The sequence below is a fragment of the Ziziphus jujuba genome, chromosome 1 (genome assembly GCF_031755915.1).
Source record: "Ziziphus jujuba cultivar Dongzao chromosome 1, ASM3175591v1".
Classification (NCBI taxonomy): Eukaryota; Viridiplantae; Streptophyta; class Magnoliopsida; order Rosales; family Rhamnaceae; genus Ziziphus; species Ziziphus jujuba.
The window spans coordinates 44,729,369-44,743,564 of record NC_083379.1 but is presented as its reverse complement, the minus strand read 5'-3'; the positions used below and the strand labels follow the sequence as shown (position 1 = coordinate 44,743,564).

At 32.2% G+C, this 14,196-nt stretch overlaps 2 protein-coding genes and 1 non-coding gene across 3 annotated transcripts; 1 reads left to right on the top strand and 2 right to left on the bottom strand.

Annotated features, from left to right (window-relative positions):
• Positions 1–137: 137 nt before the first annotated feature.
• Positions 138–2,954, bottom strand: LOC107404420 (uncharacterized). Its single transcript, XM_016011374.4, has 4 exons — positions 1,971–2,954; positions 920–1,008; positions 674–771; positions 138–497 (listed from the first exon to the last, which is right to left on the bottom strand). Exons 1-4 carry the CDS (start codon positions 1,978–1,980, stop codon positions 329–331), a joined length of 366 nt encoding a protein of 121 aa, XP_015866860.2. The 5' UTR covers positions 1,981–2,954; the 3' UTR covers positions 138–328.
• On the top strand, positions 2,511–2,599 carry LOC112493257 (small nucleolar RNA SNORD36). The gene has a single exon (XR_003057685.2). It is a non-coding gene; the product is annotated as a small nucleolar RNA SNORD36 (small nucleolar RNA).
• Positions 2,955–3,092: 138 nt separating the features above from the next.
• On the bottom strand, positions 3,093–6,817 carry LOC107428537 (uncharacterized). Its single transcript, XM_016039089.4, has 9 exons — positions 6,557–6,817; positions 5,826–5,902; positions 5,031–5,259; positions 4,744–4,898; positions 4,577–4,622; positions 4,404–4,495; positions 4,181–4,277; positions 3,677–3,733; positions 3,093–3,518 (listed from the first exon to the last, which is right to left on the bottom strand). Exons 1-9 carry the CDS (start codon positions 6,710–6,712, stop codon positions 3,420–3,422), a joined length of 1,008 nt encoding a protein of 335 aa, XP_015894575.2. The 5' UTR covers positions 6,713–6,817; the 3' UTR covers positions 3,093–3,419.
• Between the last annotated feature and the right edge of the window lie 7,379 nt (positions 6,818–14,196).

The window sequence follows — 14,196 nt, the reverse complement described above, 5'->3', positions numbered from 1 at the left end:
TCAACCTTGTTTATGTGAGTTACTACCTCCCCTGACCTCGACCAATTCCTTTGCCCTCAAACTAATTATCTCCATCCGAAGATTGTTTAGGAAACTAGAAAATATTTCATACTGTTACTCATTATCTTAGCCAGGTCTCAATCAAAATCAAACTTTGCAAATTCACATTTGCTTGAGACCTATATCATATGCGATTTCTAGGATTCTTTACACGTACTTCCAAAATAGACTATATACCGGCCATGTTCTAAAAAAAGTCCCCAAAGAATCAACACCAGCCAATAGACACACTCCCTCTACTACTATTCTCTTCAATCCCAAGCTATTATCATCTTCGATCATCAATCCTCTCAGTAACCTTCTCTCCAGGTGTTTCCTTGTCACTTTCTTTACCAATTCCAAGTTCAATCCTCTCAGTAGCCTTCTCTCCAGGTGTTTCTTTTTCATTTACTTTACGAAATCCAAGTTCAGACAAGTCTTGTTTTGCCATCAAGTTCCTAAGACATGAAAGTGAAATATCAGGGTATATAATAAATTTACGATAACATCTAAATAATTTAAAGAAAAATCTGAGGAAATAAAACAAGAACATTCGTACTAAACTACAATTCTGTAGTCAAAACTCAAAATGAATATCCATTAAATAAGCTCAATATATACAGAGCAAACTTACTTTTCCATACGGCACTTCAGGTACTTTTTTGAGAAGCTTCTGCATTGTTCAGATTGGTGGCCTGACGATTTTAAGCAATTAAGGTAGTCTTTCTTCTCCTGAAAAAGAAAATTTGCATTTAGGAAAACAGTAAAGCAGAATCAATGTCATCTCACAGTACCAATTCTACAAAGTGAAATTTCCAAGAACGTGTTTGTTTTATGGTCTAAAACTATATTGTTAGAGGAATGAAGAGAGCAAGATTACCAGGTCACACAAATGCATATGATCCAAAGGAAAGATTCCTTTTTCTGGAGGTACTGGTCTCATTCCCCTATTACCACCAAACGCACCACCTGCAAGAAATTATACAATTTCTCAAAACTAACTTGAGAGGCAGCAATGAGCAAGTGAGATGACAACTTTTATATTTCTCATATTTTAAAATCATATCTGAGAAACAGCAATCAGCAAGTGTAATGGCACGTTCTATATTTCTATCAGAATTTCCATATCAAGAATTTTCTGCGCTGATTAAAATCAAAAATTATTTTCTATCTGCAAACTAACCATTTACATTGAAGGAACTTCTCTTACAGATCTTACAACTCAGGGGAAAGAAGTTAAATTGTCTCAGATATATTTTCCAGAATACTTGGAAATGCTCACGAGGATCAAACTTTCAGGCTTAAAAGTATCAGAGATATTGTAGGAGCTGGTTTCAGATATACAATGAAATTGGTGCTGGAAAGTCATTTGCTAACCACACTTGATGAAAGATGAGCGAAGTTTTGGCCTTGAATATACTAAAGAGCAACCAACCATAATTTAACATCCCAAACACCATTGGCGGGTAATTTCATGGTTGAGAAAGATACCTCTTTCCCATGAAAGTTGACAAATTTCCAAGAACATATATGAATGTAATCAAATCTTTTATCAAGAAACTTCATTTTCCTTTTCAGACTCCGTAAGATAAAGCATCCCAATGCATCCTTTTTCCTATGGATTTCTATAGTTGAAACACTTGAGGAATTTACTCAACAAAATTTTCAAAATTTAGAACCACCAAAAAAAAAAAAAAAAAAAAAACCCAATCGATTCACAAAGACGGACACCTTTGACAACCAACTTAGCTTCATTTGAATGCTCCGTCTTTTCCATCTATATCTATCACGAATCACCAACAAATAATAGCCATCCATAACCAGAATTCTTTAAGAAGTAAAAATATCAACTTTCTTATGTTTTCCTCAATTATTCTGTAAATAAAAAAAAAATCAAAAAAAAAAAAAAAAAAACTAAGCAAACAAAGTACCTGCACTCATTGTGAAAACTTGTTGCAGAGAAAGTCTTACGATGTCTCTTTCTGCTTCACTGGCGTTACAAAAGATTTTAAAAACCAACCCCACTCAGGAATTTGTTGAAAACAGCGAAAGAAGACACAACTTTTACCCCTTTGGCCCCCACTATCCCAAGTCGATGGATTTTTCGATGTCCGCCGGAAATAGGACTTTTTTCCAAATCTCAGAAGGGTGGGAATAGAAAGCAGACACTTAAACCGACCTTTAGATTACCGTATTACCAAACACGACATTAGAAAAAATAACAATAATATCATATACAACACGATGTCGTTTTATTGCTACGAAAGATAGGTGATTAGGGTTTTCTTCTTTCTCCCTACGCCCTATAAATACAATGGTCAAGTTCGACAACAGGCTATAGAAAGCAGTATCGCAGTTCGTTTATGTCTCTCTTTCAGCGTTAGGGTTTATTTTTTTGGAAGAACAACGTCTTGCTTTGCGTATCTTTTCATCATCTTCTTTTATTCGTTCATAATTAATATATCTGATCTGAGCATATGATGAAAGCAATTGGAATTTTGTTTCTGATTGGCTAGTCCATGATGCTTCCAAAAATCGAGCTTTTTAAATCTGATGCTCAGATGTGTTACTTTTCTTTTCTTTTCTTTTTTTTGTTGTTTCCCCCTTTTTTGTTCATTCTCATTTTATGATTTTATTTACAAGTTTTTATCATTTTAATCAAATTTTGGTATAAAAAATTCAAACTTATTTCGTTGGCGTCGTCGTACTTGTCATCCCAGACTCGGAGAGATTCGGCCTGCCGGCTTTTGCAAGGTGGTCTTTCGTCATGAGCTGTCGTCATACCACCTTTCCCATTTTTTTCTTTTTAAACCGGTTGATTTTTTTTTCCTGTGGTCGTATTATATTTCTTTTGCTTTGAGTTCGAATTGTTTCTTAAATTATATACGGTATATGGTAGTCAGGCTAATAAAAAAAAAGATATTCACAAGCATGTTTTTATTTAGTTTTTCCTTTATGGTTGATAAAACTAATATTTGCTTTAAAAATATATATATTAAGCGTGTATTTTTGTCTATCATCAAAATGTCTCCAAAGAAATAAATACCAAAACGTTATACAAAATGCCCTCAAAATGTATATGAATACCAAAACGTTATACAAAAGATGAAAGAATATACAGGTTGGTCTATAATTTCTGTTGATTCAAACAATTTTGACTCTCGTTGATAATGTTGTAGCCTCTGGGTAAACATCTCACATTTCACCCCTAGAAGACTTGGTTGCGGAATTTCCTATAAGCAAAAAATTGTGGGTGTCTTTAATATTATATATTAAATGGAGCTGTTGGTCGGGCCAACAGTGGCTGTAATTGATGCTCATAAAGCCTTGAATGGCGAAGAAGAACCACTTGAGAATATCAGCCGTGGATGTGCTACGGGTTATCTAGATTCTGGGGTTAGCCTGTTTGCGTGAGGATGCTGAATTATTACTAGTACCGAATCTCTGGTGTTGTCATTCCAAGATGATGACGAAGTTGGCTGCAATAATCCAAAAATCCACCAGAATCAACCAGGGTGATTCCAAAGGCAAATGAATAATTAAATTGTCGCCAAAAACTAAATAAAAAATAAATAAAATGGAATCTTAAAAAAGCACAATTGCAGAACGAGACAACCAAACATGATGTGTTACTTACCACCCCAATGTGCCATTCACGACTGCTAAAATCTTTAAAAGTCGCTGCATCCATTTCCTGCAGTTTAACATGATACGTGATTGTTAAAACTGGGAAACTCTAGCTCATAACCTGATTCTCAAAAAATTTAAAATAAATAATAATAATAATAATAATAAAACTTGGGATCATTAACACTGGCTTTGCCACTGGCTCCAAATTTTGATTTCTGATCCAAGTAATATGATTTGTACAATTTCCATTATTGTCCTACCAAGGAAACATTTCATGGCCGTTATGCTATTCCATTGTACTTAACAGCAAAAATTTTTTTCTTTACAGTAGTCATTTTAGGCAAAAGAAGTGTGTCGTACATCATTAATTTGATGTAAAAAATTAAAATCATAAAAACAGAAGTTTCATGTCATCCTGAATTGTTTCACTTTTTCACACAAAATGAGGATAAAAAAGAAGAAAAGGAAAAGGACAACTTATTGTATTGTTAAGGCATGGAGGATAACTTACTATACTATAGATGGGAGGCACCATCGTCTCCCCTTTAGGTTTTAGAGTAGGCATAACAGAAAACCGTGGAACCAGGTCTTGTGACCTAAACGTCCAACTGCAAGAAAAACGTAGGATTATAACGTTAAAAGGAACTGGAATGGAAAGTAGAATAAATAATAACCAACCATTAGAAGTGCTTATTCTGTAAAACGAAGACTTGCAAAATCATTAACACGCATACCCTATGTAAACAAAGATGCAGAATTGTGCCCATTCTCGAACTAACAGACGAAGCCAGTAATTTGCTGATGAGTCATCCATGTTAATGTATATCTGAAAACCAAAAGGTCAATTACCTCGCAAATAATGTCTATGTATTGCATGCTCATAAACTCAATTCAAAGATATCCATACCACACTCTCAGCCACTGCAACAATCTGCATTGCACCTTGAAATTTTCTGTATATAATAATAGATTCAGAACACAGGTTGAAAATGTGAAATAATTCATTTTAATCAAGATATTTTAAGCACTAGAACATAATATTGGGATGTGCATATGCAAGTGATTAACACCTACTTGAACATGATGTACTTTGTATATACTGCATCATGCATTGCATGAACATCCTCATCCTCTATAAAACTAAGTTGCTCCCGCAAAGCTAATAGATTCTGAGATATATGGTGAAAAATCATGTAGAAATTTATAAAATAGTTAACCAGCAGCAGGACCTGGAACAAAGACACAATTATGTAATTAGTACATAGGGTAAAAAGATTAGGATGAAGAAAATCAAAATTATAGAAAGATATTAATCATTGCCAACTTAATCAGTGTAATGCATTAATTAGCCAATAACTTACAGAGAAGTACGGCACAGAAGCTCTATATCCAACAAGAGTCAAGTAAAAGACACACCCAAGAGCAGCTGTAGTACGGCGCTCTGTCACCGAAAGACGCTCACATGTGATGCAGTAACCATGAGAAATGAGCAAGAAGGATACAAAAGACGCTGTCTCAAAGAGCACTCCAGTAACATAGACTCCAAATGACATCCACAGAGAGCATATCTCTAAATAAAAACATGAATACCTGCAAATTGAGACTTAAATTTAGTATGTGTATGTAACAAAAAAACTAAAACAACAAAACAGCCACAACCCCCAGAGAACACAGTCAATCTGGAGCAACTCCCTTGACATGACAATGATTTCCTTACATTTGTTATCACAAAATATGTCCCCACCCCACCACCCCAGAGAACAACTCCCTTGACATGACAATGATTTCCTTACATTTGTTATCACAAAATGTCCCCACCCCACCACCCCAGAGAAACATAATAAATTTCTCTTTTCATCTATATATTGGTTAATGCTGCATAATACACGGTACAAATTGAATTGTCTGTAAAATTATCAAATATTCCTCGAACTAGTATGCACTTGATTCCTAGTTTTTATTCATCTCTAAAAAATAAAAAGCCATCTTAGATTCTAACGCTGACCCTGTAAGGATGTAGAGAATACTGATGCAGTGACAAATGTAATAATAGACTCTGAGGACCAAGATGCAATGGAACTAACAAAAAGACTTGTCTTTACTATTTCAGAGTAAATAGACTAAACAATGTATTTTTGAAGATTAAGGGAGCTTACCAGAAGAGGCAGGATAATGTAAGTTGTAAGGCTTTAATCAATGGAACAAATGCAAGCGTCCACTGCAAATTATTCCTCTGCCCAGGTGTAACCATATAAACAAAAACAGAACAAGTATAGTCAACATAAATTTGCTTCAGAACCCCCTATAACTATCAAAGTATGACATGCCCGATAATCAAGGTTAAAGAATAGTGATTCTTAAATTGCTTAGGAACTAATTTTTAAAGCGCTAGAATTTGGAGAAATAGACAGTAAAATTTTAATAAAATTAGAGTCTTTTATCGCCATCTCGATGAAATAATTCAAACTTATTTTAGAAGAAACAAAACTGGCTAGTTCACTGAACCCAATAAAATTAAATGGTTTAAATTCCTAAGCAACCGAACACACCACCCACCTCGAAAGTCTACAAAACAAGGAAAAAGGTGCCTTTGGTTGCCAGGAAACTGAGGTAAAAATAAACTAAAACCAAAATGTTTATGCTAAACAAAGATGAACAATTCAAGGTATTAATATTCCTTCGAACAAAAATGAAGAATTTCTGTCAAAACCAAACTACACGTCAAGATCCACTGAATTTGCAGTAAATAAAACGACGACTTCGTTGAACTTAAATTTCTAGTTTCACTTTATCAAATCCATCATTTTTACTTTTAAAAAAACAAATTTTAAAAGATCAAATTGTAAATCGAGAAAAATAAATAGAAGAAAATGAATAGAGAAGTGACCTGAAAGTGACGGTTTTTCAAGGTGTTCAAGGTCCAAGAACAAGCGGAGACAAACCAAATTGAGAAAAAGGCCAAGTAAAGGGAAGGAAGTGGCCGATACGACTCGTCGATTCCGATACTCTCCGGCAAGTTCATTTCGCGAATCGGAAGCTTCATCAGAAGCAGAGAGGTAGAGATTTTAGTAATTTCGGTTATGGTTTCTATTTATTTATTTATTTTGGTTCTTCCCGGGTCGTATGTGCTCTTATACCCGCTCACACGTCCCAAACGTGCCCGTTTGGTATCCCTGCATTCGTCTGCGTTTAAATCTATTTCCACAAATGGACCGTGGAATTTTAAATTGACAATTTAGACCACGAATGTTTAGCAAATTTTACAAATTTAGACCATAAATTTTTCCAATGGTTAATATTTATATATATATATATATATATATAAGTTAATAATACTTGAAAATTATATAAATTGGAAGTAACGTAAAGATGATGGGCCACTAAATGGGGAAAAATGAAGTTGGTGGGCTGAACACAAGTGCATGAAGCATGACCAAGTTCATACAACAAAACCACTCCCTCAATACTCTCCTTATTAGTTGGCTAATTTTTGGAGTCCCAACCAAATCAACAACACAATATTTCCCATAATATCTCTTATAATTTAATAAAATGTTCAAAGGGCTTTCGGGGTCCTGTAGTAGGCTTCACTATATGAGGAATGGAGGTACACACAATATATTTTCAATACCACCACCCAAAACAAGGACGTGGAGGGCACTTTTCTGTTACTTATCCATGAAATCCCATATCACATTTGTTAAGATAATATAAATATAATTATAGTTTTAATAAGTTGAAGCTTTTCCGAGAGTGGTAATTCCAAGTTGATCAAAATACCATGTACATAGTTGCGAGAGAAATACATCATTTTTTTTTTTTTTTTCCTTGTGAAGGAATGAGGTATATGGATGTTCAACAAATCAGCTAGCCTAAGAATTGATCAACTACTATGCAGGTTGTTAGGCAACTGAGTTTGACCATATCGGAAAGGCTGTTTTTAGGTCTGAATATTAGGATTACTCATCTGTAAGAATTCTTAGACTGTTATCTTCTCCTTAGCTTAAAGATATTGGCATTCCTTTTTCTTTTTATTTAATAAGAGATAAGATAGAATGAAAGAGTGTCATGCTATGTAACTTTAGGTGAACAAACTCACTTATAAAAGTTTGTTTCCTTCAATCCTACTCCAACGAAGGAGCCCATTTAATATCTTATTAATATGGTCACTTCTAAATATTCCTTACTTAGTCTGCCACAAAATATAAATTTTTAATTCGATCATTTTTCAATCTGAACTTTGGTAAACATAGGGATAAACTAAAAAACGTTGTGTGCAGATATATTCAATCTACAATTTTTTTTTTTCACATTTTCAGTCAAGCACGAAAACCATGTGGCTTCATGCATATATGTAAGATCAGCTCCGGTTGGTTTTCTTCATATTTATACTTCCTATGCAGCAAAGGATATTTGAATTTGCTAGCATTAGAGAGACCCAAAAGAAAAAAAAAATAAAAAAAATCATAAGCTTTTTAGGATAGTTTTTACAATAGTTAAGGTAAGGTAAAAGCAAAAGAAACTATAAGATGCGTATTTCAAAAATTATCCCATTTCATAAAGTTATATATACCTGACATGTCCCTTTCATATATGCATTTTCTGATTGAATGGAAGGTAGGTTCAAATTTAAGCAATAAAATAGCTGTAGCTGTTCGGCGTATAGTCCAGAAATCTTTCCTTGATCAAATCGAGAAACTAATCGGGCCCAAATTTTAAGAAGGGGCTTCAATCATGTTGCGTTTAAAACCCGAGAAAATATAAAGCCTGGTTCTATTTACGTTGTCAATTCAACTATATACACTCCCAAGTCCAACACTATCCATTCGCCAATTACCATAGTACACCATATTTTTTTTGGTGAATCCAAAAATATATCACTTGGCAAAAGAGAGATTTAGGTGTTCAATAATTTGATATGGATGGGAGTGTATAGAGTCAAACTGGAATTGAAAATTGTCTCCTTTTTTTTTCCTTTTTCTTTTTTTTTTTTTTTTTGGGTTGGAATTGAAAATTGTCTTGGTTGTATGTTGGATTGTGCTTTGAGCTCGAGTCTAGATGGAGGGAAGTACCCCCCAAATCCCAAGTAAAAAACTTTATCCAATTAAATGAAACAAAAGAAACACAAGAGGTTGAATATAATATAAAATATTGGTACATCACAAGTAGGGAAGAGGAGGTTTTAATATGTGGACCAAAAGCTTCTGGATGAGAAAAAAAAATTGATATTGCTTTCACCATAAGCACCGAAAGTTTTGTAGTTTTTGCCATGTACGAAGGCGACCAATGGGCTGGTGACCACTGTACTTGCATTGACTTGGTTATGAAGCCGTGTAGCAGTTTATTTGAAATTTTTAAGTCCATTAGTTTGGGTTTGATGACAGAACAGCGATTGTCAAACCAGGCCTAGGCTGGAGTCTGACCTTTATTGCAATGAAAGGGAAAAACACAAAAATATCCATTCCTTAAAATGAATAAAAATGTTCATCTTTTATATTTTCAGTAATTTTGCCTATTTTTGATTTTTTTTATGTAACAAATTATCCAAAATATCATCACTATTTTACCTAAATAAATCTACAGAAAATAAATTTGCTTTCTAATATTCGTTATTGTTGAACCTTATCAAGAAATTTAACAATATAATCGACACTTATAGCTTTACGAATTTCTTTTACTTTGATAATAATATTCATTTTTATTTGTGAATTGCTAGAAGAATGTATGAAAAAAGAATGAAGACAATATGAAAAAATAAATAATAAAGGGAAAAAAAATAAAACAAAAACCATGTTAATCCGAAGTTGAAGACGATATATTCCACCCCCATTGAGAAGGGGACCCCTTACCATAGGGCAGGATATGCAATTAGGACTAGATATAGACAAATTCAAGTAAAATTATCTCTCCTCCATAAGGAGGTGGCCCCTTTCACGAGTAAAAATGGCAATTTGCCCCGTACAACCCGATCCCCGCGGTGCACGGTCCTTAACGGGGTGGTTTTTCTTCAAAAAATCGGGATTACGGGACGGACTCGGGGTAAAGTTTTAAAACCCAAACCAGAGACGAGGAATAAACACCCCATCCCGAACTCGGCCCTGTATATATATTTATTTTTTTATTTTATTTTTTTCTAGTTTCATTTATGTAAAATATCATTTTCTTTTTTTCTTACAAGCTCCGACACTAAGCCCTCAACTTTGGCCGTCGACATCGATGTATTTTATTGTATTTTTCTTGCATTTTAATCACTTTATTTACATTTTATTCATAAAAAATAAAATTTTCAAAAAAATTATATGAATAATTAAAAAAAAAACAAAAAGTAAGGAAAACTATCCCGCCCCACCACGTCCCTGCTTGGGGAGTCCCTATCCTCGCTCTGCCTATAAAGAAACAGAAAAAACCGCAAAGACGGAATAAAAAATTTCTAAAAATAGGGACAGGATTTTAAAAACCGATCACATCCCATCCCATTGACATTCCTATTCACGATGAGGGAACGGGGTGTGGACCTCCTTCCATGGAAGTGACCCCCTCATCCACGTCACTCTTTATAAAAGGGGCCCCCTCTCTGCCCACACGGCCTCCTCCTTAATAGGAGCAAGATAGTCTTACTTAATTTTGTTTACACATCATCTCCCTTTTCATGAGAAGGGCTCCCTTTCTAATGGAGATAGAGTGAGATAGAGTAGCTTTACTTAATTTTGTTTACACATCATCTCACTCTCCATGTAAGAGGCTTCCTCCCTAATGGAGACAGAGTAATCTTACTTAATTTTATCCATAATTCCATCCCTTACAAATTCGGCCTCCTCCATAATGGTTGAGGCCTCCTTCGATCACAAACTAACATAATTTTACACTCAATTTTACACTAATAATATTATTCCTTAAATATTTACACTCAATTTTTAACTAAAAAATTCCTTTGATTAATATCCAAAAATATATGTGTGTATATATATATATATATTATAGAAAACATCATATGCACCAATATTCATCAATGGTAATAAAACAACAAGCGTCGACTATGTCGATTATATTGTTCAATTTTTTGGTAAGATTCAGCAATACTAGTGAGTGCAAAGCAAAATTATTTTTTTATATGTTTACTTGGATAATATGGTGAGGACATTTCGGGCAATTCATTGGGTAGGATGAATGAAAGGTGAACAAAATTATTGAAAGTAAGAGAGATGGGCATTTTTGAGATGGGTATTTTTGTATTTTCCCTCATTTACTTTCTACAATGACTTCATTTACCAACCATAAACACATATTTTTTGGGGCCTTTTTTTGGGTAAAAAAAAAATAAATATACGGAATGAAAACATTATTACCAGGAAAAAAATATTTATGGACCAAAAACTTTTATGTTCATTCTTCATAACAAAATTTTTTTATGCTCATAAAGTTTCAATTGATGGATTTAATGCTATTTGGTAAGTGAAAAATACATCCAATAGGGATGCCAAGTTTTAGTTTAGTAGTTGGCCAAAGAAACACAAAATTTCAAAAATATATATCTGATCTGATTTTAGGTTTAGACATATTTTGTCGAATCAGATATGAAAGTCTTGTTAAAAACAAAATATAAATATATATATATATATATATATATATATATATATATATATATATATATATATATATATATATATATATATATATATATATATATATATATCAATAAGTCTTGTTAAATGTTTATAAATGAAATATGTGAAGTTCATTAATAATTAATGACAGCATCAAAATTTTGAATATTGGTAATATTTATGTTTTGGCTTTTTTTATTTTTATTTGTTTTCTTAAAATCTATAGTTAGGTAAGAAACTCTATCATTCTGTAGAAGATAAGACCTGCGGTTAAGTAAATTCTATATAAAAACTAATAACTGAAAACACGACGTAAATGAAAGATCACCACGGGCTAGTTTGGGATTGCTTAAATAGTTATTCTTAGTTAACGTGTTATATGCATATTGTACACTGAACTACTATGTAAATTCTCATTATTTATAATTTTAACTTTGCTTTTGGGTTTAATATCAACTAATATATTTTTGAACGTTAAATATTGTCGTAATTCAGTATTGGTCTTTAAATATATTAATTCAATGAGAATTATTTTCACATTAGAAAACTAATCTAGCTAGTACAACTGACTTTTTTTTTTTAATTATTTTGTTAAAAAGGAGAAGAAGTTTATATTTCAACTACCATTTCCAAAAGAAATAAACAATAAAACAAAGTTTGGCTTGCAATTTGGCACATTATTTGGCATCTGGACCAGTTCAACTTTGCCCGTATGGAAAAAGTTGTCAATTTTTTATTAACCATGTGTCACGAAATTCTTTCATGAAACAAATTTATAATATGAAGTCAGCATGGTAGTTTTGTTAATTAATTTCAATTCCCAAGCTTGCTAGATAAAATATAAAATCCTACTTACTTTTAGTGACTTACTTGGTACAACAATTAATAAAAATTGGCCACGTGAAAGAGAAAATTCCAATAAATGGAGCTGCTATTAATTTCTTGCAGAGAAGAACGTTGAACTCAAAATTGGTTTCTCATGTACGGAAAAATTACAGGCCGAAAAAAAAATAAAGTATGTGTAAAATGTTTTAAATGTGGAGCTGAAGACACACATGTGAACAGTGTTAGAATCTCAGATATCTTCTTTCAAATAAATTGATGAGGCTGCAACTGCGAGCAATATAAAGCCAACCTTTTCTTGAAAACAAAATTAAACAGATTAATATAATTAATTGAAACTAGTACTAATAAGACTTTTGAAATACAAGGCTGCTTATGAACATGTCGCATTAAGGACTATCTCAATTGACAATTCAGCTAGGACCTCATTTCCTTGGGATTGGATATAGTAATTAAATATTATTAAAGTTTTTCTTCGAAAGTTCTATAATTTAGTTGCAGTGGATTAATTATATGAATGTATATTCGGTGTGATCTGCGCGCATGATCATGACTAAAATCAAGCTTTGACTAGATTAATGGAGGAATGAGCAAGAAATCAATATAACAAATTTGTTCGAGTTTACAATTCAATAATAAGTCTAGAAATATATTATATAAAATGATAATAATTAATAATGTGTACGAAATGCAAATTTAATAATAAAATGTCTGTTGCATTTTAACCTCCAATAATAAACAAGAGAGATGATACAATAATCTTTTCCATATCATACCAAACACGAGTATTAGTTGTAAACTTTAATTTTTTTCCTTCCAGTTCTTTTTTTTTTAATAAATATTTTTAATCTAGCTTTCTTAGTTTCTTTATTATATAATTTCTAGTATATAGAGACTTTACTAAAAGAAATTAGTCTGTAAGAAAACACGAGAGTATATACAATCTGGTTACAATATTGCATGTCTTGGAATATTGTGTATGCACAAAATATGCAATCAAACTAACAAATAAAAACAACCTAAATTTGTAATATTCTTCTTTAATTTGGTGAATATATTATCCCTTTTTTTTTTTTTTTTTCCCGCCTAGTTGTTTTCATAGCTACAATGCTGTGTCTGAGACAGTGCCATCATCATAGTCCTCACGCCAGGAGCCAATGATGGATTAAAATAATTGTATTCGTATTGAATATATGAGCTGTCGTTTTTGTAATAAAATATGATGACTTTATATATATATTTCTTTATATATACTTCCTTCTTATATCTAATAATTAATTTAGGGAAAAAGATGTTCAAAACACGCACTTGATTGGACCATAATGTGATTTCATAATAACTCTAAAAATTATTTAATTTAACAAAATGGTAATAATTAATTTGGTTCAAATCCATGGGCACCGTTGCCACAAACTGGTGCATCTTCCATAAAACAGAAATTATAATTAATTAGTCAGTGGGCAATTGTTAAGGGGTTTAATTAAAATCATTCTTCTTATGAAATAATTTTATATCGTTCATATATATAAATAGAATGTGCATGTTAAAATTATTTGATTGCTGATCTCTTTCTTTTATATATGTATATATATATATTATATATATACATATATATATACATATAAATGTTAAAAGTGCATTTGCAATGCTTCTTAATTATTGTGTTTCTAAACTTGATCTAATAGTAAAATTATAGAAAATACATTTTAAATTTAAAATTCAAACGTTAACATGATGAAAATTCCCTTCTCTCGTTTGTAATAAAAAATGCTTGGTAATACGTCCAAAAGTAATTATAAAATCTGAAATATCAATTAGGAGCTTTCCTCAAATTACTAGCAACGAAGACACACTTTAATTAGATAATAATCACAACGATCTAAACAGAATGTATTAATTTGTCCCCACAGTTTTATAAATAAAAGTGGAATTTAAAAAGGAGAAGACAATTAACACCTAATATTGAGGGGAAAAAAAAATAAAAAAAGGAACAAAAAGACAAAAAAAGCTGCGGTACTAAAATTATATAGGTGAAAGAGTTAAGATTGAGTATTATTTATAATAAACATTTTCGGGCCGC